This window comes from Eutrigla gurnardus, assembly GCF_963514095.1.
Source record: "Eutrigla gurnardus genome assembly, chromosome: 10".
Taxonomy (NCBI): domain Eukaryota; kingdom Metazoa; phylum Chordata; class Actinopteri; order Perciformes; family Triglidae; genus Eutrigla; species Eutrigla gurnardus.
In genome coordinates, this window is record NC_139924.1 from 10,721,629 (window position 1) to 10,747,831 (window position 26,203).

Consider the following 26,203-nt stretch of genomic DNA (forward strand, 5'->3'; position numbering starts at 1 on the left):
TATCATTTTGAAATACTTGAATTTTACTTGAGTAGATCGATTCTCTGTTACTTCAAACCTACACAGATATTGAAAGATCTACTTCAATACTTTAAATGACAACTTTCACTACTCGTTACTTGTTACACTTTGAAAAAAAAAAAAAGCCCATGGTTTGTTTATATGAAATGATTCAGTACATCTGTGCTACTAATCTACTCAGTAGGCCGACACAGTATTTGCAATTGGCTCTGCGTAGAAGGACTAACATTGGGATGCCCATGCTTCATGTATTCAAATAAAGATTATATAATAATATATCACTGAAAAAATGCCATTCTGCACAACGAGTACAGTTACTGTTGGTTCTTTAATATTTGATGGTAATAGTTTTGTACTTACTTCAGTAACATTCTGAATGCGGGATTTTTACCTGTAATTGAGTATTTCTATACTGTTGTATTGGTACTTTTACTCTGGTAAATTATTTGAGAATGACTTCTTGCACCACTGCATTTAATTAACTGCACAATTAGGTACTGAATGTCTTATTTTGAAATCCCTAACCGGAAGTTGTTTGTGCTCAGCCCAGCTGGTTTGATGGCGCTCTTGTGAGAGGAGCGGCTCCCTTTTTAACTTTCTCCGGCGTCCAGAGCGCTCCAGAGACAGCAGGCTAATACCCGCAAGTAAGAGGTTTACCTGCCCGGAAGCGGAGGCCAATGTCGGTGGATTGTACGACTGAACTCCGGTGATTTACTTTCCGCAAAAAAAACAAAAAAGACGGAGCGACGCTTCACTCTGAGGGTAAATATCAGTGGATTTTAGTGGATTTCTGAGTTTTCGTTCATGGATTTTAAACGTGGTCAGCGGGCGGTCGGTGGCCGCTGCCCACACCTGATGAATAGACCTATTATGTGATTAACAATAAGAGGCAAAACCTGACTAGTGTAACAATTTATTTGTTTACATAATAGCCTTCACAGCGCGTGACGCTCCCTTTGGTTTGGCATGAGGGAAAACCCGAAACGCGCACCTTTGAATTTAAACCATTTTTTAAGACCAGACAATACGAAGTTTTCATTAAACGGTATCATATATTGAAGCCTCAAGTAACACGAACGTGTTGTCTTTTATTTGTTTGACCGGTAATAATTTATGCTTTCATATTGATATTTGGTACATTTGTTCTTATCTAAAGCGATGCCTTCAAGGACAGCGTGTCATGTGCTCTTCGGGCTGTGATGTTACTCTGTATACATTGAGGGTCAATCTCACCCAATCCAGGTTATGATTATCTAATTTCTGAGAAGATTAGGTAGGACTTTTAGCAAAGGGGAAATTAAGGATGGGATGGATGGGATGGGAGGGAGGGGGGGGGGGGGTTATTACACAATACTGAAGCGTATCCAGTGACTCAGACTATCTGGTGCTCCAGGAATAAACTCCTCCCTGGTGCCAATGACAGGAGGTCACAGCAGCCGGCAGCCAGCCAGCGTCGCTGCTCCGGGCTTGTAAACGGCCGTTAACGGCGCTCCGCCGGATGTGGCCGTATCGCACCACCGATGTTCGCTTCTCTGGTATTTAAGCAGGCTAACTATGCTAGCTGACAGTATATTTAAACACGCTATAGTGCTAACATGCTTCAGTCATAAGGTGTTAAAGTTCTCAAACTTTAAGGATCATTACAACTTATAAATGAAATATATTAACAAAATGACGTTGTTTGTGAAACCTCTCACACAATGTCACCAACATGCTAGCTAGCTAACTCAGCGATGTTTCATGCACGATGAGTTTTATTCAGCGACTCTTCATCAGCCCGATATAACTATTCAAAAAAATGTATTCAGAAACAGTACACACATACCGATATTGCAGACATACTTATACAATGTGAAATTGTACAATGTGAAAAAGTATGTACGATGTCAATGGCTAGACAATGATCTCATTTGAATAGTGGGCTAACTCGAATTACACATGTTTGTCCATTTTAAAGATAAATTCGCACTTCAAGAAAGTCACATTTTGTCATATAACTGTTGAAGTATAAGACTGAAAAAATACGTAATTAGAAGAAGACCAAAAGTCGCATAAGTGAGGGATGTCTGTAGCCAAGTTCGCTAGCTAGCAAGCTAACAGCCGTGTTGGTGACGTACATAAGAAATGTAGTTCACAGAGCGGTTTCACACTGAACTAACGACAACATTAAAAATTCTTTCAAATTTACAATCATATGTATAATTCATGGCACTGTAATAAATGTGGGTTTTGTTAGCAGAAGACTGCAATAAATATCAGAGTCTGAAAATGACCATCCAAGACATAGGAATATAGAAACACAATTATCTTTATTAATTCATCACGTGATTTCTCTTCCTTAAAATAGAGTATACACAGGGAGGAGTCACGAGGACAGAGGGCAACCAACAGTCAGAATAACACGGGCCTCATTAAGCTAAATCACAGCACCATGAGAAAATACATCGCCGTCTAAGGCGCACACAACACCCTCACACAAGAGGTCTGAGTTCCAGGCAGTGCTGTCCACAATTACGGTACGCAACAGGCAGAGATGACGGGCCCGTCAACGTTAGAGTTCCCAGGTCGCAGCAGTCCACACAGCAACAGATAATGGCGCAGGGGTAGAGGACCGCTGCCCCCCGCTGTCAAGCGCTACACGGGCAGACCTTTCGTTCCCGATCCCCAATCAGCCGCACCTGTTGCAGCTGATTCAATCAGTTCAGTCATTATTGTCCATCAGACTGCACACACGCTCACACACATCACAGTACAATTCAAACGGGATCAAACTCTCACTGTCGACACCGTACTCGTCGTTCCGAAACGAGGTCCAATGGGGGATCAGCGGGAGGGACGTAGCCTCTATAATGGTGCAACACTGTGAAACGGAACATTTCCTGAGATGTGCTGTGAATGTCTCGTGCTGGTAAAATCCGATGTGCACTTGGACATTTTGAAGCGTTGCAGCCTGTTTTAGAGCAGCTGCCGCACACCTCCTCCGGCAGAGATGCGTGAGGTCTCTCAATGAAGCGGTATCGGTATCCGTGACTGGATAAGACGAGACCAGAGAGAGACAGATTTGTTCCGCTTGTACCAATTAGTCAAGCGGTGAGTGTTCAGGAGGACAGGGATGATCTCACGGCCTCCGTTGCATAATGGAGCCAGAGGGAGTTCACTTTATTCTTTCTACTCACTTGTCTTGAATCACAAATCTTCTAGCTTCAGCATCGTTTATACCTTTTGTTGATTGCTTGTTAATAAACTCTCATGAAGCTATTGGCCGAAAAAGAGAGAGGAGCAACCTTAATCTGTTCCATGTTCTCAGTAAATTCTTGTAATGTTGTGTGGATGAATCAGCTTCAGATGACTCAGCGAGTGCGTTGCCTCACCAGGGTTTTCTGTGTTACTGGTCGATAACAGTGTGGGGAAGAATACACAAGATATAATATGGTGTCATCTCAATACAGAAAACAGCTTTATGAACGATAAAATCAGCTTTATTTTGATGGTCAAAACAAGCAAATGAGCAAAAGGCTTTTTGTCAACGACGGCATGCTGTGAGCCGTCACGCATGACGCAAGAGCCTGAAGGATAACAACAATGAAAGGAGTGGAGTTTGTGTTTGTCCTAGAAGATGACAGGGCTCACCCGTGGCTCACTGATTGTCTGTCCTGCTGTGGACACATGTATAGGCAGCAAATGGAGCCTAAGAGCAGAAACAGATGTCAGATCAGCCTCCTCTGTGGCTGATTGCATCAGCAGCGAGGAGAGAAACAGCAACTGTCTGAATGACTTGAATCTTCTGGCTTTCTGGACAATGTATTAGTCCAAATGAAGCCACGATTCATTGGTATTAAAGCCTTTTGTCCTTTCTAAAATATGCAAATTTGTGACTGGACTTGAATCCAAGTCATGTGACTTGAGTCCACACTTTTTCACACTAATTTCTCCTTCATGGCGATCAGTACTTCAAACACTGCAACGCGCCGTATTTACCGAAAGTGAGGACGTTTTGTTTGGTCCTCCTCACTTCTTCAACGAGCAGTTTGATGGCTCGGACTTGGGTTTAGGGTCAATTAGGTTAAGGGTCATGTTGAGGGAGGGGCCAGGGGACTAGAGTACAGCTTACAGTAAAGACAGATGGATTTGATCTGAATGTTTCATTCAACTCACGCTTTGTTGACGCTGGAAAGCTTACAGTGAGGCGAAGGATCTACACATAATGTATGTGTTAAAGGGCTACACTATATTAGAACATGTGACATAATTACGAGGGCGGATGAGGGCAATTGTAGGTAGAACAAAAAAAATGGAGCCCGGGGAGGGAGGGCTCATAAAGGTTCCCCCACAACTACAAAAATGTATTCATCAAACCAACTGGTTGTATGGATATGAAGCTAGATATCAACCTAATATTTGCGTCATCGCACGTCTTGCGTTGTAACTATTGCACATGCACTCATCACAATGTTGATGTGCAAACAATATTATGTTATATCTAATTGCATGTATTTAAAAAAAAAAGAAGACTAATGATATAAGTTCAATATTTAATGTCTTTATATTTCTTTTTAATGATGATTGAATATTTGTTGAAGCCAGTAAAATGACTTTTTTCATTGATTGTGTCTTAAACAACACCCAAAGTAAGAGTAGGTAATCTCATGGCCATCAAAGCCAGAAACCAGTAAGTCTCAAACTTTAATCATGTATAAATATGGATCTGCCCCATAGACAATGAATGGGAGACTGATTTGGTCTTTTTTTAAAACCCACATGAGCTTCATTCCTCCGTAGACAATGTAATATACTCAGAACCTCTCTCAATATCATCAAAAACATTTTTCACAGTTGGTTGTCTATGGAGCAGCTCAACACTTTAAATACTCCCAGAACTCTTTCATGGTATCTTACATTTCATACAGAGACCGAACGAAGGTTGCTGCCGTATTTATGCCTAGATGGCGTTATTTATCAAGTGCTACAGTGTTAGCATAGGCTAGCTCTTATTGATCTGACTCCATTCAGAAAACAAGCATCTTAAAAGTGATTTGCTATCGTCTTGCGGACAGACCTAACAAAGCACGAATGTCGTCGGTGCTCTCAAACATACATGGAGCGATGAGGAGGGGAACATGAACGTAAGAGCCCATCTTCAGAAACGGTCTCTTCAACAGTTCTGACTGGTTTCCATCCTTTTTGTGGCGCCGATAGTGCACGGCTTCGCTTCGTTAGATGTGATAGTTTGTCAAGACAGTCGTTTGATTCATTTGTTCAACTTTATTGCCTGGATTTGTGCTGCATTAATATTGATTTTGTTTGTAATTAGATGACTCCGTGGGTTTAATTATACTGAGCTGTATAAGATCTCATCTCTGAGACTCTTTCCTTCTGCTTTGTGGTTGATGGATGTCTTTGGCTTGTGGTGATGGAGGCGAGTGGAAGGAGACGGTAAATATTTTCATATTTAAAGGGGGCATTTATGAAAAGGTCACTTTTTCCGTGCTTGTGTACAAATACTTCTATATCTGGAGCACCTGCCAACCCACAAAAGGTGAAATAAGATTAGAAAATATGTGATTCAACAAGTCATTCCGACTTGCCTCCCCTTCCTATATCACATGAGGCTAATTATAATATACCGCCCACCATATTTTTCTAGAAAACCAATCGGAGCAGACTGGCCTTTTTCAGGGTAGATCTTAAAGAGACAGGCGCTAAAACGAGTGTTTCAGACAGAGGTCAAATACAGGTGCATTCAGACAGACACTGCAAGAAAAATAAGGTGCTTTTGAACATGCATGCATGTAAAAACATAAAATACAAATATGAATGTGAAATTGAGCATGTGTCCCATTTAAGGAGTTAAAGGACTAATCTGCAATCACATATTCACAGCTTTTAATTGACAATCTGGATCAGAAGGGTTTATTGCAAAATATGTTTGTCCAAGAAGCAAACTCTGTTTTTAGATGACTCCCTCAAGACAAAAAGGACGATCGTGTCATAGTTTGACAGTTCGAGGATCCACTCTTGCAGTTATTTTTTTTTACGCTCGCCATAATTAACACGGTGAGTCGACACATTCCTCAGTGCATCTCCTCAGTAAACACTAAGTCAGGCGGTCCCAAATTAAACATCATTACATGCTGATTTTTAAAGCCATGTTTCTCTCATTTTTAAACAATGCTGAGCATTCATCAGGAACACTTTGATCGGCGCAGCATTCATAATTACCACGGTAAGGTCTGAACGTTATATACGAATAAAATGACTCTATTGATGATTAAATGACCATAATTTGTCATCCAAGTCACTTGATTTATGAAGTTTCTTATAAACGTTTTTCCAGACAAAATGCTTCCTCAATGATTGCACATCTTCATCATTGACCAGAAGTCCAGCTATCTCTTGGGAGAGGCGAGCGCTGCATTCTTCCAATTTTGTGACAAAACCTCTGAACCCTGAACATAAAACAGCACACTTCTTTAAAGAGTTCAGTATCAAAGGCCCTCAGGCGACACCTAACAGTCGTCCCATAATTCACAGTGGTTGTCTCAGGAAAGAGATGTTTAAGATGTTTCACTGATAACAGGCGAGTTGATGCAGAAGCAGCAAGCTTTTAAAACCGACCACTTGTGTTTCCACTAACCGGGCTGAGAGGTCCTTGGGGAATGTGTGACCAATTTTCTGCACTGATTCATGGACTGACTGGCTATAGAGTCCTCAAGTCACACATTTTCACACAACTCGGGGCAGTCGGACCCCTCTTAGCAAACACTCGGAGTGTTTTCCATCTTATGCCGTCACTGAAAAGAAGGTTGTAAATCTCCTCCTCCGCCTTTCATTCCTCTCTTCCCCGGCTCCTGCCTCCTCCCTTCCCCTTTTACCCCATCTATCTCCCCCTTCGCCTTTCCTCCCTCTCTCTTCATCGCTTCCTGATGCCTTTTTTTTTTGTCTCTTCTTCGTCTTCAGGGTTTGGCGTCACATTCCTGAAGTCTCCGAAGAAGTGACCCGACGGCAGACAGCTGGGCCGCCGGCGATCAGATCCTTCATCCCTTCGTCTCGTCCGTCGGAGGAGGGATAAAGACGAGTGGGTGTGCGTTTTGAAGAGAGGAGGACCCGGGGTTTGCTTGGATATGGCTTTTCTGCATATGAGAGAGAGACACACAGAGCTGATCTGAGGTCAAGGCCCCCGAGTCACATGACAGTGTGAGGCACCACCCCCGGGGTTGCTATCGCTACACTGACCAACCTAAATATTTGTGTACTGACTCGGACAAGCAGCAGGATTTCTCAGTTTGGAGGCAAAAGAGCTTCTTATTTTGCGAGTTTGCTGAGCCGTTTGTTTGCTTAATTTGCTGAGAAACCGACTGCTACTCAAACATACAGAGGTGCTACCCAGTTAGTGGGCCGGAGGACACTTTCCATTCAGAGTTTCCTCTGACTCACATCACGTCGACCTGTCAGAAGCAAAATGCCAGCAAAGACGCCAATGTACTTAAAAACTACAACCCCCAAGAAGGGAAAGAGGCTGAGGCTTCGTGATGTCCTCTCTGGTGATATGATTAGCCCCCCGCTGGGGGACGTGCGCCACAGCGCCCACGTGGGGCCCGAAGGGGAGGGCGACATGTTCGGGGACGTGGGTTTCCTGCAGGGGAAGATGAACATGCTGCCGGCTCTGAGCAGGATGCAGGACGGACGCTCGCACAGCGTAGAGAGACGGCTGGAAGACGACTTCACAGCCAGGCAGGACTCGCACAACTACGCCTACAACGGCTACCACTATCAGCACACCTCCAACGGCCTGCTGAAGACCACCGTCTCCATGCCTGTGTTCATCGCCCACGAACAGGCTCCACCCAAACCCCCACGCCTCCACCTGGACGACCCCTCCCCTCCTTCTCTGCCTTCTCAGCAAAACCCCTTCCAGCAGCATCAGCAGCCTGTAGACCCAAGCCCCAAACAAGCCAACGGCTACAGTCACACAAACAACCAGAGCCTGCTCTTTGAGAACGGCATGATGGGCCGTTTGGCATCAGAGCCCTGCCGCGACATCTCCATCTCCCCCGCCATCCGCAGGCTCGTCCCCTCCTCTGGCTCCTTCTCGGAGGTCTCCTCTGAGGACTCCATGTCGGAAACCTGCGGACCCCTGGACGTACGCCGGGGCCTCAGCCTGGACTCTGATGCCGGCCTGAGCAACGAGGATCTGAGGAGTGAACGCAGTGAGTCGCCCTGTGGTGCCTTCCATCCGGCTGGTCTGGCGGTCTCGTCCGGGGTGTCGCGGTCAGACTCCATGGCGGGGTTAAACCTGGATCTGGGCCCATCTATCATGGAGGACGTCCTGAGTATCATGGATCGTTACAAGACGGACGATGACCGCAATGAGCTGTGAACGAACGTGATATTTTGTATACATGGTCTAATAAATCCTTAAACACTTTACAAAGACACTAAAGGAGGACAAAGGATGGAGGAATGGAGGGTGGAGAAGAAGCTGAGTTTGAAATTCATTGGAAGACTTAAGACTTAAGTGTTGGGACGTTACCGCCTAACATGACAACAACCAAGGCAACAGGCTGGTCCTCAGGAGCCTTTATCAGAGCTGAACCTCATAAACTGTAAGATAACGAACTACGCTTGTTATCACAAACACGTTGTCCTCTTCTTGGGACAAAATACCTGCCACTGCCCACATCGCATTGTCTCTTAATATGACTTATGCGGACAATTTTCTGCTTGTTTCTGTTTAACAAATTGCCAACTATGACAGCTCTAAACGTGTTGAGACTCAGGAGAAAATCCAGGAGCTGCCGGGACTCACTTATCCACCGTGGAAACCACAGCTACTAATGAATGATGTCTTATAGCTTCAGCTGTTGTTCACATTACACATTCTCAGTCATACTAAGCTGAACTGCAACCGTAAATAGTATATTCATATTCTGTCCTAATTCATCTTGGCTGGCTGCATATCTTCACTGGTTTACTGTAATGCTCCACAGCCAGATGAAATGTGAACAACTTCTCTCCTTGGAGATGAAGATGCAAGTTAAAAGGGTCGTTAGTGTAACATATGACAGCAGCAGCACAACATTTCAGTCTGTCTTTTGATCACAGGCAAACTGAAGGAGCTCATTCTTCTAGTTAAAATGCTTTAAGTGTAAGAAATGTGCTGCTTTGTAGATCATTTTCAAATATTGGTCTTTTTCAAAACACTCTTCGTCCATGTTGTGGCTCACTGTCGGCCTCGCTGCATTATCACAGTAGCCTATTATCAAAATGTCATTTATGCTGTATATCATCGTAAATGTATGAATAAAACATTCCTATAAAGAAAACTGAGTAGTCATGGGCCATTCTACACACACACACACACACACACACACACACACACACATATAATTGTTATTGATAATAACTGATCAGGGGCTGCACGGTGGTGTAGTGAGTAGCACTGTCGCCTCACAGCGAGAGGGTCACAGGTTCGATTCCCGGGTCGGATCCGGGTTCCTTCTGTGTGGAGTTTGCATGTTCTCCCCGTGTAAGCGTGGGTTCTCTCCAGGTTCTCCGGCTTCCTCCCACAGTCCAAAGACATGCAGGATGGGGATAGGTTCATTGATGACTCTAAATGTCCCGTAGGTGTGAATGTGAGTGTGAATGGTTGTTTGTCTCTACATGTCGGCCCTGTGATAGACTGGCGTCCTGTCCAGGGTGAACCCTGCCTTCACCCAATGACAGCTGGGATCGGCTCCAGCCCCCCCACGACCATGAATACAGGATAAGCGGTAGACAATGGATGGATGAAGTAATTGATCATTAATATACTTTTTGATATTTTTTTAATTAAGTCAAAACACATTTTTTATTTAAAATATTTAGTTTTTTAAATGTATTTTAAAACATGTCTGCCGCTTCATTTACAATTCATTTATTCTTCACCTTAGAGAAATCCCTTTCTTCAGTCAATGAGGAGGCAAAACAGCCTTTTCAATGCCAGGTCTCTTGAGGAGTACAGCAGGCAAAGATATAAACTGATTAGGATAATAATAAAAAAAAACAACAACAACCAAAGGATATTCTTTCCCCGGCACCGTCTGTTGCTCCACCCTCTAGGACGGTAGGTGGCGCTAATGCATTTCTAAACAGGTTTGCCAGCCGCCAATTAATACAGCAGAAGAAGAGAAAAACGCAGCAGCTTCAGCAGAAGAAGAAGAAAAAGAAGCCGGCTTCGGCGCATTTGTTTTCTTTTCCCAAACACCAAAGTTATAAATTATAATTTAAAAAGGGGAAGTGAGTGACACAGAAGAGGACCGACTTCCACAACATCTGCAAACATGAAGTGAGTGTTTCTACTTGGGCAGAAAAGACGACTGTTGCAGGCAACACGGATTGTTGGTGCTAGCGTGATTGCATTCAGTTTAACGATGCCTGGATAAGTTAACTAGCATGTGTTAATATATCCTGTCAATGGCAGCTACAGTTTGGGCACCCGGGCATCCTCTAGTCAGTGTTCGTGCTATCATCTGTGAGAGACGGAGACTCCGTGATTAGCTCCTATACGAAGCTAGCTAGCGTTAGCATCATTGCGGTGCTGTTACACGCACACAGTGTGTCATAATTCAGTTTCCATTTCATTCCAGGCTCAACATCGACGGTCTGTTGGTGTATTTTCCATATGATTACATTTATCCCGAGCAGTACTCCTACATGCTGGAGCTGAAGAGGACTTTGGATGCCAAGGTAGGTGGTGTTTGTGTAGCTCTCAGTGGCATTAAAACAGTGCAGCTGTGTAGGCGAGTACAACAGACACGCAGAACAAAACGTCAAACTAAACTAGCATGCACATATGGTGGAGGTATTCCGATCTTTTACTTGAGTAGTGTACAAATACTGTTACAAGTAAAAGTCCTGCATTTAAAATTTTACTTAGTTAGTATCCAAATATGCTTAAAGTACCCATGCAGAATGCTTCACTTTGGAATATACTGTATATTGGATTACAATGAGTGATGAATGAATATGTTCATTGCTTTAATGTTGCATCATGGATGAGGAACATTTCACTACATCGTGAATAATTGATAAGAATTTCATACTTCAAGAACATCAAGCTGATAATATTGTAGCTATTGTCTCTCAGTGACTGATGAATCATGAGTCAAGAGTGGAGTTCAAATTAAATTGTTTTTATTTTCTACTATGTGTGCTTATGTATATAGTATATGTATATACTATATATACATATAATATTGGTAATAATGAATGCTTTTACTTTTTGAACTATAAGTATATTTTGATGCTAATACTCTTTCACTTTTCCTTTAGTAACATTTTGAATGTAGGACTATGATTTTCAGATTTGTGGTATTAGTACTTTTATGATCCGAGTACTCCTTCCACCTCTGCTGAGGATGAATGTGTTCACTGAGCTCCCTGCACCATGGAGGACTCCTCTGAAAACTTAAATTTATTCAAATGCAAACCGGCCAAATATGAAACCCAATAAAACATGAATTCATTGTTGTTGTCATTGAATCTAAATAATATGGACCACACACAGACACGTCTGTTGCTTACCGAACGCATATTTAATAGAATACCACTTCCTCCGCCCTACCCATAATACCCCTGAACATTCTGATAGGCATGTTAATCATGGACATGACAATTGTTACCTTTGTTAAGAAGACATACTTCACATTTTGTACCCATTTTATTTTCAAGGTATGAAAATAATCATTTATTTAACATTTAAAGTTAAGTTTTAAAGTTTTAAAATGCAATAAATGCGTCCAAAATAAATACAAATCTGGGTTTCAATCTACAGTCGATCTCCTACAGTTTAGCCTGGGACTGTGAGGTACCCAGTTAACCGTGTGTGGCCGCGAGGAGGCACTGTAGGAGTCTTGGTGGTGGAGAGGCTATGTACCGGCAGGAGGAGACAAACTCTGCTCCTCTTTTCACCCCCAAAGGAGGCTAGCCGGTGGCCGTAGCTGAAAGCAGAAGGAAGCAAGTAGAAGCGACATGCAACATGCACTAGCTACAAGCACTACTACCACAGTACTACTGCACTGACGCTTCACACGCACCCTGTGTGTCACACACACACACACACACACACACACACACACACTAGAGTTCTCAACGGGCCTGAAAATTACAACCCGACCCGACCCGGACCTTGGCAGAAAAGTTGCGTTGTACACACCGCTTCGACGTGCTTCCGACACCACAGCAGCGTGTACGTTCTGCGCTTGCGCGAGATGCAATAAGCCTCCTTAAACAGCGGGTGGCGCTAGTCTCGTGCCAGTACTCCAAAACAGGAAAACAGGAAATGAGGGAGCAGAGTGCAGATAAAAACAATGCACACAGTTTTGGTTCAGTATTCGTTCGACTCGAGAAGACCTTTGTGGACTAAATACTTGGCATTTCTGGAAAGATGACTCTGGCTAGGGTGACACTCGCGTTGTGTGCTCTCGGGCTCATTATTTTACGAAGACGTCGTCTCAGTAGGGAACGAGTAATACGGAGTTTACCATCGTCACTTCCGCCCCGCCCACACACCGCCATTGTGATACTCTGATTCGCTAGCACACCGCCAATCAGAGTATCCAATGGCTCAGACGTCCAACAGCCCACCTCCTCAGACTTCGCATGCTCAGTCTGATCAGACAACGTCCGAGCGGCTCCGAAAGCTTCCGACGCAGCTGTACACACCAAACATATGAGTTCCCGACCTCGTCCGAGCCTCTCCAAACGCTTCAGACGTCCAACGGTTGGGCCGGTGTGTTCCTGCCTTTATAAAGCCCGGACCCGATGTAACCCGACACATCAACATGAATTATCTGCCCGAACCCCCCCCCCCGGCCTTTTTTCCCCTAATACACGTATTATCATGACCAGCGGACGGGAATTCAAATCAACGCCTTTTAACAATACAAACCATACAAACAACTGAAGGCTGAAGGCGTGCACGCAGCGGCGTCAGGTCTGCCCCGCCCCTCTCCATGATGCACGTTGCACGCAGCAGCCAGACTTTCTTTACGGTGAACAGCAGCGATGATTAATCAATGTTTTTTTTTTTGTTTTTTTTTCACTGAGCGGAAAAAATTAAGCCCGAGGTCCAACCTGACCCAAGTCACTTGCTTATATTTTCGACCCGAACCCGGCCCGAACCCGCGGGTCCCGTCGGGTTTGTTGGGCCGACCCGACCCGTTGAGAACTCTAACACACACACACACACACACACACACACACACACACACACACACACACACATATGCACAAAACCGCTTCATGAGCACTTTAAGCTCATACCAGAGCAGAAGCTCTTTCTGTAGCTCAGCTTCTAGAGCGTCGCATCGTGTCTGCAGTGCTTGGCTGCTCATCAGGAGTTCAGTCTCTTTCTCAGGAGCTGGTTTGTGGTCTCTGTCAGCTGCTGAGAGAGAACCTCCTTATCTTTCCTGAGTTGCAGGATTTGGGTGTCCGCCTCGTGGACCCGCTCTTCCATAAGGGGCACCTTCTTCTGGGCTTTAGTGTTGCTTTGGTGCGAGAGCTTTTTTATTTCTGCCTCGTACCTTGCAGCCATCTCATCAAATCTCTGTTCACTGAGGCGCCGGGCGGCTTCTGCCTTCTCCTCCTGCGCCTGAAGCTTTCTCTTCAGCTGGTTGATCTCAGGCTCAACCAGATGGTTCAAACGCACTTTGAGCTTGTGCATCATGTTACCCAAGTTTCTCCTTTCTGTACAGTCTTGATCCTCAAACTGCTCTTGTCCCTGAACCTCTGGACTGCCCCCTGGACCACCAGCAGATCTTTGCTGGTCTGCTTGCTTGGATTTGGGTGTCCCCCTGGCGGACCCGCTCTTGAATGGAATGTCATTTTTGTGTGTTTTTTTCAATACATACATATATTTTTATATATATGTATACATTGTGGGAAAACCTGAGCGCCAGGAGAAAACCCTAAAGTGCATATTTTTGGGATTTAGTGGGAAACCTGGTTATCAGGAGACCCACACAGACACAGGGAGTATAGACTTCTTCTGCTTCTCCTCCCGCTCTTTCTCCTCCTTCTCCTGCTTGGCTTTCTTCTTTCTTCTTCTTTTCTTCTTTCTTCATCCTTTGCAGCTCTGCCTGCGGGTCCTGGATCTTCTTCTTGAAGAGAGAGAAGACTACTCCCCTCTTCTTCAGTTTCAGACAGAGCTTCTCCAGGTCCTTGTTGTCGTCCTGGACCTCTTTGACTTTGGTCTCAATGTGATATGCTTCATTTTCCAGGACTTCCTCCATCGATTTGACGAGAGCACACATCCGTTGATGGTCTTTCTCCAAGCTCTTGCTGCTTGCTTGCTTCTCAGCCAGATCTTTGTTGTTGTCCTCCACCTCTCGTAGCTGTCTCGCCAATTCGTTGTTCTTGGCCAGCTCCTTTTTTTAATTTTGTTTCCAGAACCTTATGGACTGTCTGCAAACCTTCCACTTTGGTGACATGGCTTTGTTTTTCTGCCAGGTCCTTTGTGAGCTGGTCGTTCATTATCTCATTTTCAGCCACCAGGTCCTCCAGCAGGCTGATGATTGTCTCCAGGCGCTGCTGTGACATGGCTAGGTCCTTTTGGAACTTGGCTTCCAGCTCATTTTTCTCGTCCATCAGTTGGATGTTAGTCTCCTGGCTACGTTCTTTCGCAGCCAGCTCTTTCTGAAGCTCAGCTTCCAGAGCGTCGCATCGTGCCAGAAGTTCAGTCTCTCTGCTAAGCAGCTGGTTTGTTGTCTCTGTCAGCTGCTGAGAGAGAACCTCCTTATATTTCCTGAGTTGCAGGATTTGGGTGTCCCCCTGGCGGACCCGCTCTTGAATGGAATGTCATTTTTGTTGGATGGAATGGAATTTTTGTGTTTTTTTTAATACATATATATATTTTTATATATATGTATACATTGTGGGAAAACCTGAGCGCCAGGAGAAAACCCTAAAGTGCATATTTTTGGGATTTAGTGGGAAACCTGGTAACCAGGAGACCCACACAGACACAGGGAGTATAGACTTCTTCTGCTTCTCCTCCCGCTCTTTCTCCTCCTTCTCCTGCTTGGCTTTCTTCTTTCTTCTTCTTTTCTTCTTTCTTCATCCTTTGCAGCTCTGCCTGCGGGTCCTGGATCTTCTTCTTGAAGAGAGAGAAGACTACTCTCCTATTCTTCAGTTTCAGACAGAGCTTCTCCAGGTCCTTGTTGTCGTCCTGGACCTCTTTGACTTTGGTCTCAATGTGATATGCTTAATTTGCCAGGACTTCCTCCATCGATTTGACGAGAGCACACATCCGTTGATGGTCTTTCTCCAAGCTCTCGCTGCTTGCTTGCTTCTCAGCCAGATCTTTGTTGTTGTCCTTCACCTCTTGTAGCTGTTTCGCCAATTCGTTGTTCTTGGCCAGCTCCTTTTTTAATTTTGTTTCCAGAACCTTATGGACTGTCTGCAAACCTTCCACTTCGGTGACATGGCTTTGTTTTTCTGCCAGGTCCTTTGTGAGCTGGTCGTCCATTATCTCATTTTCAGCCACCAGGTCCTCCAGCAGGCTGATGCTTGTCTCCAGGCGCTGCTGTGACATGGCTAGGTCCTTTTGGAACTTGGCTTCCAGCTCATTTTTCTCGTCCATCAGTTGGATGTTAGTCTCCTGGCTACGTTCTTTCGCAGCCAGCTCTTTCTGAAGCTCAGCTTCAAGAGCGTCGCATCGTGCCAGAAGTTCAGTCTCTCTGCTTAGCAGCTGGTTTGTTGTCTCTGTCAGCTGCTGAGAGAGAACCTCCTTATATTTCCTGAGTTGCAGGATTTGGGTGTCCCCCTGGTGGACCCGCTCTTGAATGGAATGTCATTTTTGTTGGATGGAATGGAATTTGTGTGTTTTTTTTAATACATACATATATTTTTATATATATGTATACATTGTGGGAAAACCTGAGCGCCAGGAGAAAACCCTAAAGTGCATATTTTTGGGATTTAGTGGGAAACCTGGTAACCAGGAGACCCACGCAGACACAGGGAGTATATGCAAACTCCACACAGAGGGACGGGTGGCGGCGTCACTGTGAGGCTGCAGTGCTGAACACTGAGCAACCGTGCTGCCGAATGAGGGGGAGGGGGGAGGAGGAGTGGAAGGAGTGGTGAGGTAGATGGAGGTGACGGAGGTAGAGGAGGGAGGGAGGGAGGAAGGATGGAGAGTCGAAGGGGTGAAGGGTGGAGAGGGGAAGGGGGGAGTTACTGTTGTCCAGCCTCCGCTGAACAACCGGCAGCCTCCTCCACCTTGCTGTCGCTGCCACACCGGTTTTCCTGTTGGCTGAACATACCCCTCTTCTTCTGCTTCTCCTCCTTCTCCAGCTCGGCTTTCTTCTTCATCTCCTTCTCGTGCATCTTGTCCTTCATCCTTTGCAGCTCTGCCTGCGGGTCCTGGATCTTCTTCTTGAAGAGAGAGAAGACTACTCTCCTCTTCTTCAGTTTCAGACAGAGCTTCTCCAGGTCCTTGTTGTCGTCCTGGACCTCTTTGACTTTGGTCTCAATGTGATATGCTTCATTTTCCAGGACTTCCTCCATCGATTTGACGAGAGCACACATCCGTTGATGGTCTTTCTCCAAGCTCTTGCTGCTTGCTTGCTTCTCAGCCAGATCTTTGTTGTTGTCCTCCACCTCTCGTAGCTGTCTCGCCAATTCGTTGTTCTTGGCCAGCTCCTTTTTTAATTTTGTTTCCAGAACCTTATGGACTGTCTGCAAACCTTCCTCTTTGGTGACATGGCTTTGTTTTTCTACCAGGTCCTTTGTGAGCTGGTCGTCCATTATCTCATTTTCAGCCACCAGTTCCTCCAGCAGGCTGATGCTTGTCTCCAGGCGCTGCTGTGACATGGCTAGGTCCTTTTGGAACTTGGCTTCCAGCTCATTTTTCTCGTCCATCAGTTGGATGTTAGTCTCCTGGCTACGTTCTTTCGCAGCCAGCTCTTTCTGAAGCTCAGCTTCCAGAGCGTCGCATCGTGCCAGAAGTTCAGTCTCTCTGCTAAGCAGCTGGTTTCTGTCGCTGCCACACCGGTTTTCCTGGTGGCTGAACATACCCCTCTTCTTCATCTCCTTCTCATGAATCTTGTCTTTCATCCTTTGCAGCTCTGCCTGCGGGTCCTGGATCTTCTTCTTGAAGAGAGAGAAGACTACTCTCCTATTCTTCAGTTTCAGACAGAGCTTCTCCAGGTCCTTGTTGTCGTCCTGGACCTCTTTGACTTTGGTCTCAATGTGATATGCTTCATTTGCCAGGACTTCCTCCATCGATTTGACGAGAGCACACATCCGTTGATGGTCTTTCTCCAAGCTCTCGCTGCTTGCTTGCTTCTCAGCCAGATCTTTGTTGTTGTCCTCCACCTCTCGTAGCTGTCTCGCCAATTTGTTGTTCTTGGCCAGCTCCTTTTTGAATTTTTTTTCCAGAACCTTATGGACTGTCTGCAAACCTTCCACTTTGGTGACATGGCTTTGTTTTTCTGCCAGGTCCTTTGTGAGCTGGTCGTCCATTATCTCATTTTCAGCCACCAGTTCCTCCAGCAGGCTGATGCTTGTCTCCAGGCGCTGCTGTGACATGGCTAGGTCCTTTTGGAACTTGGCTTCCAGCTCATTCTTCTCGTCCATCAGTTGGATGTTAGTCTCCTGGCTACGTTCTTTCGCAGCCAGCTCTTTCTGAAGCTCAGCTTCCAGAGCGTCGCATCGTGCCAGAAGTTCAGTCTCTCTGCTAAGCAGCTGGTTTGATGTCTCTGTCAGCTGCTGAGAGAGAACCTCCTTATCTTTCCTGAGTTGCAGGATTTGGGTGTCCGCCTCGTGGACCCGCTCTTCCATAAGGGGCACCTTCTTCTGGGCTTTAGTGTTGCTTTGGTGCGAGAGCTTTTTTATTTCTGCCTCGTACCTTGCAGCCATCTCATCAAATCTCTGTTCACTGAGGCGCCGGGCGGCTTCTGCCTTCTCCTCCTGCGCCTGAAGCTTTCTCTTCAGCTGGTTGATCTCAGGCTCAACCAGATGGTTCAAACGCACTTTGAGCTTGTGCATCATGTTACCCAAGTTTCTCCTTTCTGTACAGTCTTGATCCTCAAACTGCTCTTGTCCCTGAACCTCTGGACTGCCCCCTGGACCACCAGCAGATCTTTGCTGGTCTGCTTGCTGGGTTCTTCTGTCCATGGCACAGGCTGTAACAGATTGGGGCACACTTGGTTTGTATGACGTAGACTGCATCGCTGCCGATTCGAAATCCTACAGTAGTAAATCGTCCTGTATGAAACCGTATCTGTCGTAGAGCGTATCTGTTATAGATCGTATCTGTAATAGATCGTATCTGTAATAGATTGTATCTGTAATAGATCGTATCTCAAGACGGCAAAACCACACCGAATTATGTGCTCTCCTGCTATTTATACACTCTGTAGACTCTTGGATCAAAGCCACTGCCTTTGATCCCTTGATGTCAGATTCTGGAATCAAAGCCACTGCCTTGGTCCTGTGATGTCAGATTCTGGAATCAAAGCCACTGCCATGGTCCTGTGATGTCAGTCTGTGATGTCATCAGAATGAACTATGAAGGAAAACATTGTTTTCCTCACATATTTTTGTGTTTTTTTACTACTATATATTATATATATAACCACGCTAATAATTTTGACGGTAAAAATTACCGTTTTCATTTCAAATACAATTATTATCTCGGTGGATTAGAGCGGTGTGGAAACCGTGTGTTTAATCCTTCCCAGCTTCATCCGAGTCACCTGAAGTTACCGCGCAGACGCAGTGTGTAGCCTGCGCGTGTATCAACAACAACTACTACCACCACAACTTTCTGTTGGAATTATGGCGGAAGGAGGAGACGACAGCCCTCGGGAATCATGCAAGGCAAGTACACGTTTTAGCTGAAATGCATGGTGTGTTGACTTCCGTCAGTCTAACGTATTAACTTGTCAATAGTTCTAATGTAAACAGAAGCCTGAATGCAGCGACAACGCATCTAGCAGCTAATATTCTAAGCGAAACGGCTAAATGTCCATTCACGATGAGACGGCGAAACGTTAGTATAACACTACTAAGGAAAGGAATGTTTGCTGAAATGAATGACATGGTAGCAGAAGCATTCTACCTAAAAAAAAAAACAGCAACAACAGCTATAGGCAAAATCGTATGTACATTATTATGAAATTTAGCCTAATAATAATTAATAACAATAATGACATGGCTATCCCTTTTCTTTTTTACAGAAAGGACATGCAGTGGGGCAACCAAGTACTGCTTCTGGTTCATCAGTGACACAGACACTTGAGCAAGCATTCAAAAAAGAGTCCGCTTATGCGCCTCATTACATATGATTGTAGTAGTTATTTTTGTACTTTGTTTATAGTGGCTATTTTAAATGCATAATGCACTTTTGTCTTATTTATAAGGTTTACTTTAAAGTGCTCATGGTTACAGTTCTACATTTTAATTTTGATGATGAAGAAAACCAGTATAGAATAAGTGGAGTTTCTTTGATTTCTTTACGTATTTTTCTTAGCTTGAATGTTTGATTTGTATATAAACCTGCACTACTGGAAATTATTTCTGACAAATAAGCTGTTTAAATGCTTTTGAAATATAATAAACACTGTAACACTTTTTGAAGCTATTTCAGTTTGTGTCAGCCTATCAGTGCTTTCCGAACATTTTGAACACACTTAAAAATACCGCGATAATACAGAAAAACGTGATAAATTTGGTCACAATAACCGTGAGGTTAAGTTTTCATACCGTTACATCCCTAGTGCTTTGTTGTCATCTCACACTGTTTCTGTTCAGGGTCATGGAGTCCTGGAGATGCCATCAGGAACAGGGAAGACCATCTCTCTGCTGTCTCTCATTGTCGCCTACCAAAAGGTGAGTTCAGCTCTTCAGGCTTCCTGCCAGCTAATAGCAAACACACACCTTGATATATTGGGTTCTCTTCCTCTCAGGCCTTCCCTTTGGAAGTGACCAAGCTGATATACTGCTCCAGAACAGTTCCTGAAATACAGAAGGTGCGTAAATGGCAAATAAAATCACGCTCGGCACAAAGTGAAAAGTGATTCAGAGGTTTAATCCCGGTATCAACAGTTTATCATGTCTAACTTTATCTACAGCTCAGAAATGTTTAAAGTTAAAAATAGTACACACAACAGTAAAACAGTGGTATTTAGAAGATGTGTTAAAAATCATCAGAACTTGCATCGTATATTTGATCTGCTGTATGATCAGGTTGTGGAGGAGTTGAGGAAGTTGATGGAGTTTTATTCCAAGCAAACTGGAGAGAGCAACAACTTCCTGGCTCTGGCCCTTTCCTCCAGAAAAAACCTCTGCATCCACCCGGAGGTACGAACAGCCGAGTCTTATATTGAGTTTATTCTGTGAATGTCACTTGAAACTCGGTCTAAAGGATTAAATGGATGCTTTGTCTGCTTCTATCCAGGTGAGCGCTCTGCGTTTTGGTAAGGAGGTTGACGGGAAGTGCCACAGTCTGACAGCATCGTACATTCGTGCACAACACCACAGTGACCCAGACCTGCCTGTGTGTCGCTTCTATGAGGTAAGAAATCACCAGAGTTCTACCAAGTCAGACCAGCTGTTTCTCTGGACGGAGACGGGTTGAGGGACTTTGATCATAAACATAGTATGACAAATACCACATTTAGTACATTTTGTCCACACACTGAGTGGATTAACCTTATTTTTTTAGGTAAGTTGGCGTATAACTACAGTTATATAGCTGAAGCTTTTATCCAAAATGACTTGTATTGAATGCATGTGGATATGACCAAAAACATTACAAGAAATCACAAGTAATTTAACATCAACTTCATCTGTTCCGCTGAACTGCTCCATTGAGAGACAAGAGACAGAGAAAGGGTCAAACACGACATATTCCCTTGAGTTCCCTTCCTCTGCTCTGTCTTTCTGTTTGAAATGCTCCATGTTGCTCATGTCTTCCCTGTTGCACTGAGGAGTGCATGGTTGAATCTTCTTTACAGGACCTTTTTTTGGGGGAAAAAAGTTGGAAATCTGACGATAATTTCAGTTTCTGACTTTGATAAACAACTTTTGTTGTTTTGTTTTTTAAAATGATACAATATGCTTTTCAAACCCACCAGCAGGTTTTGTATTTCAGAGGATGTTACCACCCTCTTATCTTTCTCTTTAGAGTAAAATATGCAGAGTCTGTTACACGTTCACACGTTTGATGCATTCAGGATTCTCACCAAATTGCCTCTTAGTCCGACCACAGTTAATGTCATCTAGCTTGTTTTGTTGTCGGCTTTAGTGAACGCTGCACAAATATGTGTGCAGCTCTCGTGACGACGTCTGCTCTTGTTCTGGTTTGTGTCTGTAGGAGTTTGATGCAGTCGGCCGACAGGTCCCTCTTCCTCCTGGTGTTTACAACCTTGACGACCTGAAGGACTTCGGCAGGAGGAAAGGCTGGTGTCCGTATTATCTGGCACGCTACTCGGTACGTTGCACTACACAAAATGCAACGTGTAGCCTGGATTGATTTGTAGTTGGCTAAGCTTCAAACAAAGGTGGATCATTTTCCTGTAATGGGAACCCAGCAGTTTTACTTTTACAAAGTATTTAAATGTGGAACATTTGGCGACTGCTCTTTGCACCATTACTCTTTACTGAAATAATGTGATAATATTTCAAGATGATTAATAAAGGTTGGTATCGCGTCTCTTAGCTGTGTCCCGTTTCCCGTCTTTATTTCCTCTCAGATCCTGCATGCCAACATCGTGGTGTACAGTTACCACTACCTGCTGGACCCCAAGATAGCTGACCTGGTGTCCAAAGAGCTGGCCAAGAACTCTGTAGTGGTGTTTGACGAGGCTCACAATATTGGTGAGGAGACGTTGTCATATTAAGGTTTAGTGCACTCAAATTAATTTATTACATAACAGTTGAAATATTCCGGCTCCGAGGCCGTGACAAAGACATGAATGCACATGATGGAGGACATTTTGCACAAAACTGCACAGCTGTTGTCCATATTGTCATCATGTTTTTAACAATTTTATTGTAAATGTTTGCAGTAGCTACTTCCATCATCAGTTCTGTGAAAAGTGATGCGTTTAAGCAACTGAACACAGACAATGTAGAAGAAATGTAGATAATTATTATTATTTACAGTTGAGCACATCTTTTTCTGTCAAAAATTATTCATAAAGAAATTATGTAGAAACCAGTAACAGTAAATCGGAGACCACACTGCATATAGGTTAGATGAGCCAATATTTACACAAATCTGACATTATTTTATATTTTCTGCTAATTATATCACTGTAACATGAGTGAACATGAAGGTGACTCTTGAAAAGAGCTTTGTTGTTTCTTCTTCCTCTTATCTTTTCATCCCGTTGTCTCCTCAGACAACGTGTGCATCGACTCCATGAGTGTGAACATCACCAGACGAACACTCGACCGCTGCCAGAACAACGTGGACACTCTTCAGAACACCATCCAAAAGTTAGCCTGTCTGACGGTTGAGGCTGACTTTCTTCTTAGCTGAGGGACTAACTTAAGCAAGTTGCACAGAATCCCTTAATGTTTCCTGAGTTAAGGAAACACTTTAAGGCATTTTTACCACATAGGAGATTTGCATTCAGTCTACATTTACATTCACGCACATTCATACACTGATGGCAGAGGAGCCGCCTGCACATCAGGATGTCATCTAATCTAAGTCATTCACAAACATTCATTCAGACGTCCGGTGGAGTTTGCAGTAGAGACGCTGCTCCTTCACAGGAGCCAGTTAACACGGTTCAGGCTTCTGATCCAGATGCTTGAGCTTTTCCAAGCATGTTTAACTGGTAAAAGGTCCCGGGGTGGACCCAGAACCTGCTGGAGAGTTTCTCTCAGGGAGAGGGATTTCTGCATGTCATGCATCAACTTCCTGTTGTCATCTCTGCCCCGCCTCCCCTTCTGTCTGATAGGATAAAAGAGACGGATGCTGCCAAACTCAATATGGAGTACAGGCGTTTGGTGGAGGGGCTGAAGGAAGCCAATGTTGCCAGGGAGACAGACGTCTACCTTGCAAATCCCGTGTTACCAGATGAAATTCTGCGAGGTACGACCGTCGAGTTGATTCATTTTTTATTCAACGTACTTTGACTGAGTTTAGAATAGAATAACAGACAAAAACACTGAGTCTCCACCAAGTTGACATTGAGGTTTTCTTCTCTCTCGTGTGGGCTCTCGCTCTCTCAGAGGCGGTCCCTGGTACTATTCGCACAGCGGAGCACTTTGTTGGTTTCATGAAACGTTTCCTGGAGTATCTGAAGTCCCGTCTAAGGGTCCAACATGTCGTACAGGAGAGCACCCCGCAGTTCCTCAAAGACATCTTCGACAAAGTCTGCATCGATCGCAAGCCTCTCAGGTCAGTGTCTGCTTCCAAAACGCATTAAAACTTAGGCAGACCTCACCCACAATACATTTGTCCATCAATTAGAAGGTCACTATCAGCAACAGGGCGTACCCACCAAACGCGATGAACGCGATTTAATCGCGCGACAAATGAAATTGCGTCGCGCTAGACGCTCCAGTTTTGACGCCGGTCCAATATGCCAAAAAACGCCTCATCGCGGCATCGCGTCGCGCGACGAGCCCGCCCAAAACAACAACATTTCTTCCGCCATTTCATTCTCTCGTCGATCATGGCTGAGATAACCACCATCGCTGCACTGTATCTACTCTGGAGAAGTTCCCAGCTTCGTCTGCGGGCTAGGCGCCGACGTCGGTTCTGGGTGCATGCTACCCTACGGAGGCGGCGTGAGCTCGGCGAGTTCCACCGTCTCCTGCAGGAGCTGCGCCTGGACGACGGCCGGTTCCAGCGGTACTTCAGGCTGACTGTTGCCCAGTTTGAAGACCTGCTAACCAGGGTTGGTGCCAGGATCTCCCGCCTGGATACCAACTATCGGCGCTCCATTCCAGCTGCGGAGCGCCTTTCCATCTGTCTCCGGTGAGTTTAAGTTTATCGGTTTGTCAAATTCAATCAATCAATATTCACTGTAGTTAGCAAGACTCCGACCGGTACAGGACCGGGAGGTTTAGCTGCTGCTCTGCCCAGAACTGGTGCTTCATAGCCGGCCATAAGCCCCAGTGATAAACAATCGCTAAAAAAAAAGATCTGTGTGTGTGTGAAAGAGCTGGGATTGATATGTATGTATGTATGTATGTGTGTGTGTGTGTGTGTGTGTGTGTGTGTGTGTGTGTGTGTGTGTGCGCGCGCGCGTGCGCCCCCCAACTTTGATTATGGGCAATATATAATATAATATAATATATAAATATTGTGGCAATCTATCATTGTGCAACACTGTAGGGCACAGATTAAATTGAATGTTTTCTATGCTGCAGATTCCTGGCCACTGGTGATTCCTACCGGACGATCGCCAACAGCTTCCGCGTTGGCGTCTCCAGTGTGTCCAGGATCGTGCCAGATGTGGTCTCCGCCATTTGGGACTGCCTTGTGGGGGAGTTCATGGCTGTGCCCACCACGGAGGAGTGGAGGTCCATCGCAGAGGGGTTTGAGGAGCGGTGGAACTTTCCTCTCTGCTGCGGTGCTGTGGATGGGAAGCACGTCAGGATTCAGGCCCCTGACAACTCTGGCTCCCAGTTTTTTAACTACAAGGGGACATTTTCTATCGTCCTCTTGGCTGTGGTGGATGCCAGCTACTGCTTCCGGGTGATAGATGTCGGGGGCTACGGGAGGACCAGCGACGGTGGCATCCTGGCCAACTCTGCCTTTGGTCAGGCCCTTCGTTCTGGCACCCTCCAGCTGCCTGCTGACCGTCTGCTGCCCGGAGCTGACCACAGGGGACCCCAGCCACACGTCTTTGTGGCTGATGAGGCTTTTCCGCTCCGGAGGAACCTCATGAGGCCGTTCCCTGGGCGCACCCTTGCCAGAGACCGACGGGTGTTCAATTACCGCCTGTCCCGGGCACGGCTGGTGGTTGAGTGTGCCTTCGGGATCCTGGCATCTCAGTGGCGGCTGTACCGGCGTGCTCTGGAGGTCCAGCCAGATGTTGCCGAGAGGTGCGTCAAGGCAACATGTGTGCTCCACAACTTCCTGCGGAAGACGACCCCTACGCCTGCGGTGAGGAGCATCGTCCCAGGTGGTGACGTGGAGCCGCTGCCAGGTCTGGGCAGAGTTGCAGCCAACAACTCTGGACGAGAGGCCATCACGGTGCGGGAGACCTTTGCGGCCTACTTCTCCGCAGAGGGAGCAGTCCAGTGGCAGGCTGACATGTAGTGCACGAGCACTCCTCCAACGGCTCTTTTAAGAGCCACCCACACATACTAAAGAGCATATGTCCTGCAGTATCACTATACTGACACAAATAAAATGAAATGAATGCATGTATATAAGCACAGTATACTTTATGCACTATATCCAGTGCATTTAAAGTAGATGTATTATAGATTATGTTATAATAGCTATAGAAGTATTTAAATGTGTATATTATTTTATGATGAGTTGAATAAAAACAATGAGATACCTTATTAATTCGCGACAAAGTTATCTTTCAACCAATTACATTGTGGCTGTCAAAACTTAATTCTGCTTCGTTCTCTGATGTCAGTTGTCATTGCAGAAACATCGCAACCCTCCTCATCCCAGTCTCCTGCACAGCAGCAGTGGGCAGGATGCCTCTGAAGTTTGTCCCACAATCATTCGCAGCCACTCATCTCTATCTACCAGATCCACTCGCCATCTCCAGCACTCCCCTCCTTCATCCAGGAACCCTTTGCACATGTATCAATAAAAAATTGTCCTGCAGCTTCTGCATCTGCCTGATTATTGATTAGTGACCTCTGTGTAGACCGAAAACTCACATTAAACTGTACTATTGCACAGATTAAGAAATACTTTCTTTGCTTTCTAACTTCGATGTTTCCAGCATCTTACCAAAGACAGATCCAGGTTGAACGGCTGACCTCCTGCAGTTTTGGACTTTTAACTGGTCAGGAATTTTCATAAACACACAAATTCACCCTTCAAATTGTGAACTAGGTTATGATGGTTTGTCTTTCAAGTGAGTTCCCTGAAAAAGAGTTTTGGAAAACACTACTGATTGTTGATAGTGAGGCAGTGGATTCCTCATCAAATCATAATTTCTTGCTGTCTTAACTGTATATTTAAACATTTAATGTTAATATG

At 45.0% G+C, this 26,203-nt stretch overlaps 3 protein-coding genes across 3 annotated transcripts in view; all 3 read left to right on the plus strand.

Moving 5' to 3' along the window:
• Nucleotides 1–640: 640 nt before the first annotated feature.
• LOC311019508 (cdc42 effector protein 3) lies at nt 641–9,344 on the plus strand. Its single transcript, XM_084018963.1, has 2 exons — nt 641–783; nt 6,979–9,344. Exon 2 carries the CDS (start codon nt 7,481–7,483, stop codon nt 8,396–8,398), a length of 918 nt encoding a protein of 305 aa, XP_083875089.1. The 5' UTR covers nt 641–783; nt 6,979–7,480; the 3' UTR covers nt 8,399–9,344.
• Nucleotides 9,345–10,205: 861 nt separating this feature from the next.
• The window catches only part of ercc2 (excision repair cross-complementation group 2), a 46,692-nt gene continuing 30,694 nt past the window's right edge, over nt 10,206–26,203 (plus strand). Inside the window, exons 1-11 of the mRNA XM_084018949.1 lie at nt 10,206–10,345; nt 10,647–10,746; nt 19,819–19,896; nt 19,974–20,036; nt 20,254–20,367; nt 20,465–20,581; nt 21,383–21,499; nt 21,762–21,885; nt 22,413–22,509; nt 22,980–23,113; nt 23,254–23,422. Of these exons, the coding sequence (XP_083875075.1) occupies nt 10,341–10,345; nt 10,647–10,746; nt 19,819–19,896; nt 19,974–20,036; nt 20,254–20,367; nt 20,465–20,581; nt 21,383–21,499; nt 21,762–21,885; nt 22,413–22,509; nt 22,980–23,113; nt 23,254–23,422 (1,118 nt within the window). The 5' untranslated portion in view covers nt 10,206–10,340. The remainder of the gene's footprint in view (nt 10,346–10,646; nt 10,747–19,818; nt 19,897–19,973; nt 20,037–20,253; nt 20,368–20,464; nt 20,582–21,382; nt 21,500–21,761; nt 21,886–22,412; nt 22,510–22,979; nt 23,114–23,253; nt 23,423–26,203) is intronic.
• On the plus strand, nt 23,441–25,777 carry LOC311019505 (uncharacterized protein). Its single transcript, XM_084018960.1, has 2 exons — nt 23,441–24,004; nt 24,400–25,777. The coding sequence occupies exons 1-2, from the start codon at nt 23,607–23,609 to the stop codon at nt 25,292–25,294; spliced, it is 1,293 nt and encodes a 430-aa protein (XP_083875086.1). The 5' UTR covers nt 23,441–23,606; the 3' UTR covers nt 25,295–25,777.

Excerpts from the sequence above, each read along its gene's own strand:
- LOC311019508 (XM_084018963.1), top strand. The coding sequence starts at position 7,481 with ATGCCAGCAAAGACGCCAATGTACTTAAAAACTACAACCCCCAAGAAG.
- LOC311019505 (XM_084018960.1), top strand. The coding sequence starts at position 23,607 with ATGCCAAAAAACGCCTCATCGCGGCATCGCGTCGCGCGACGAGCCCGC. Across the intron at positions 24,005-24,399 it reads CGCCTTTCCATCTGTCTCCG|ATTCCTGGCCACTGGTGATT; the intron begins GTGAGTTTAAGT and ends TCTATGCTGCAG.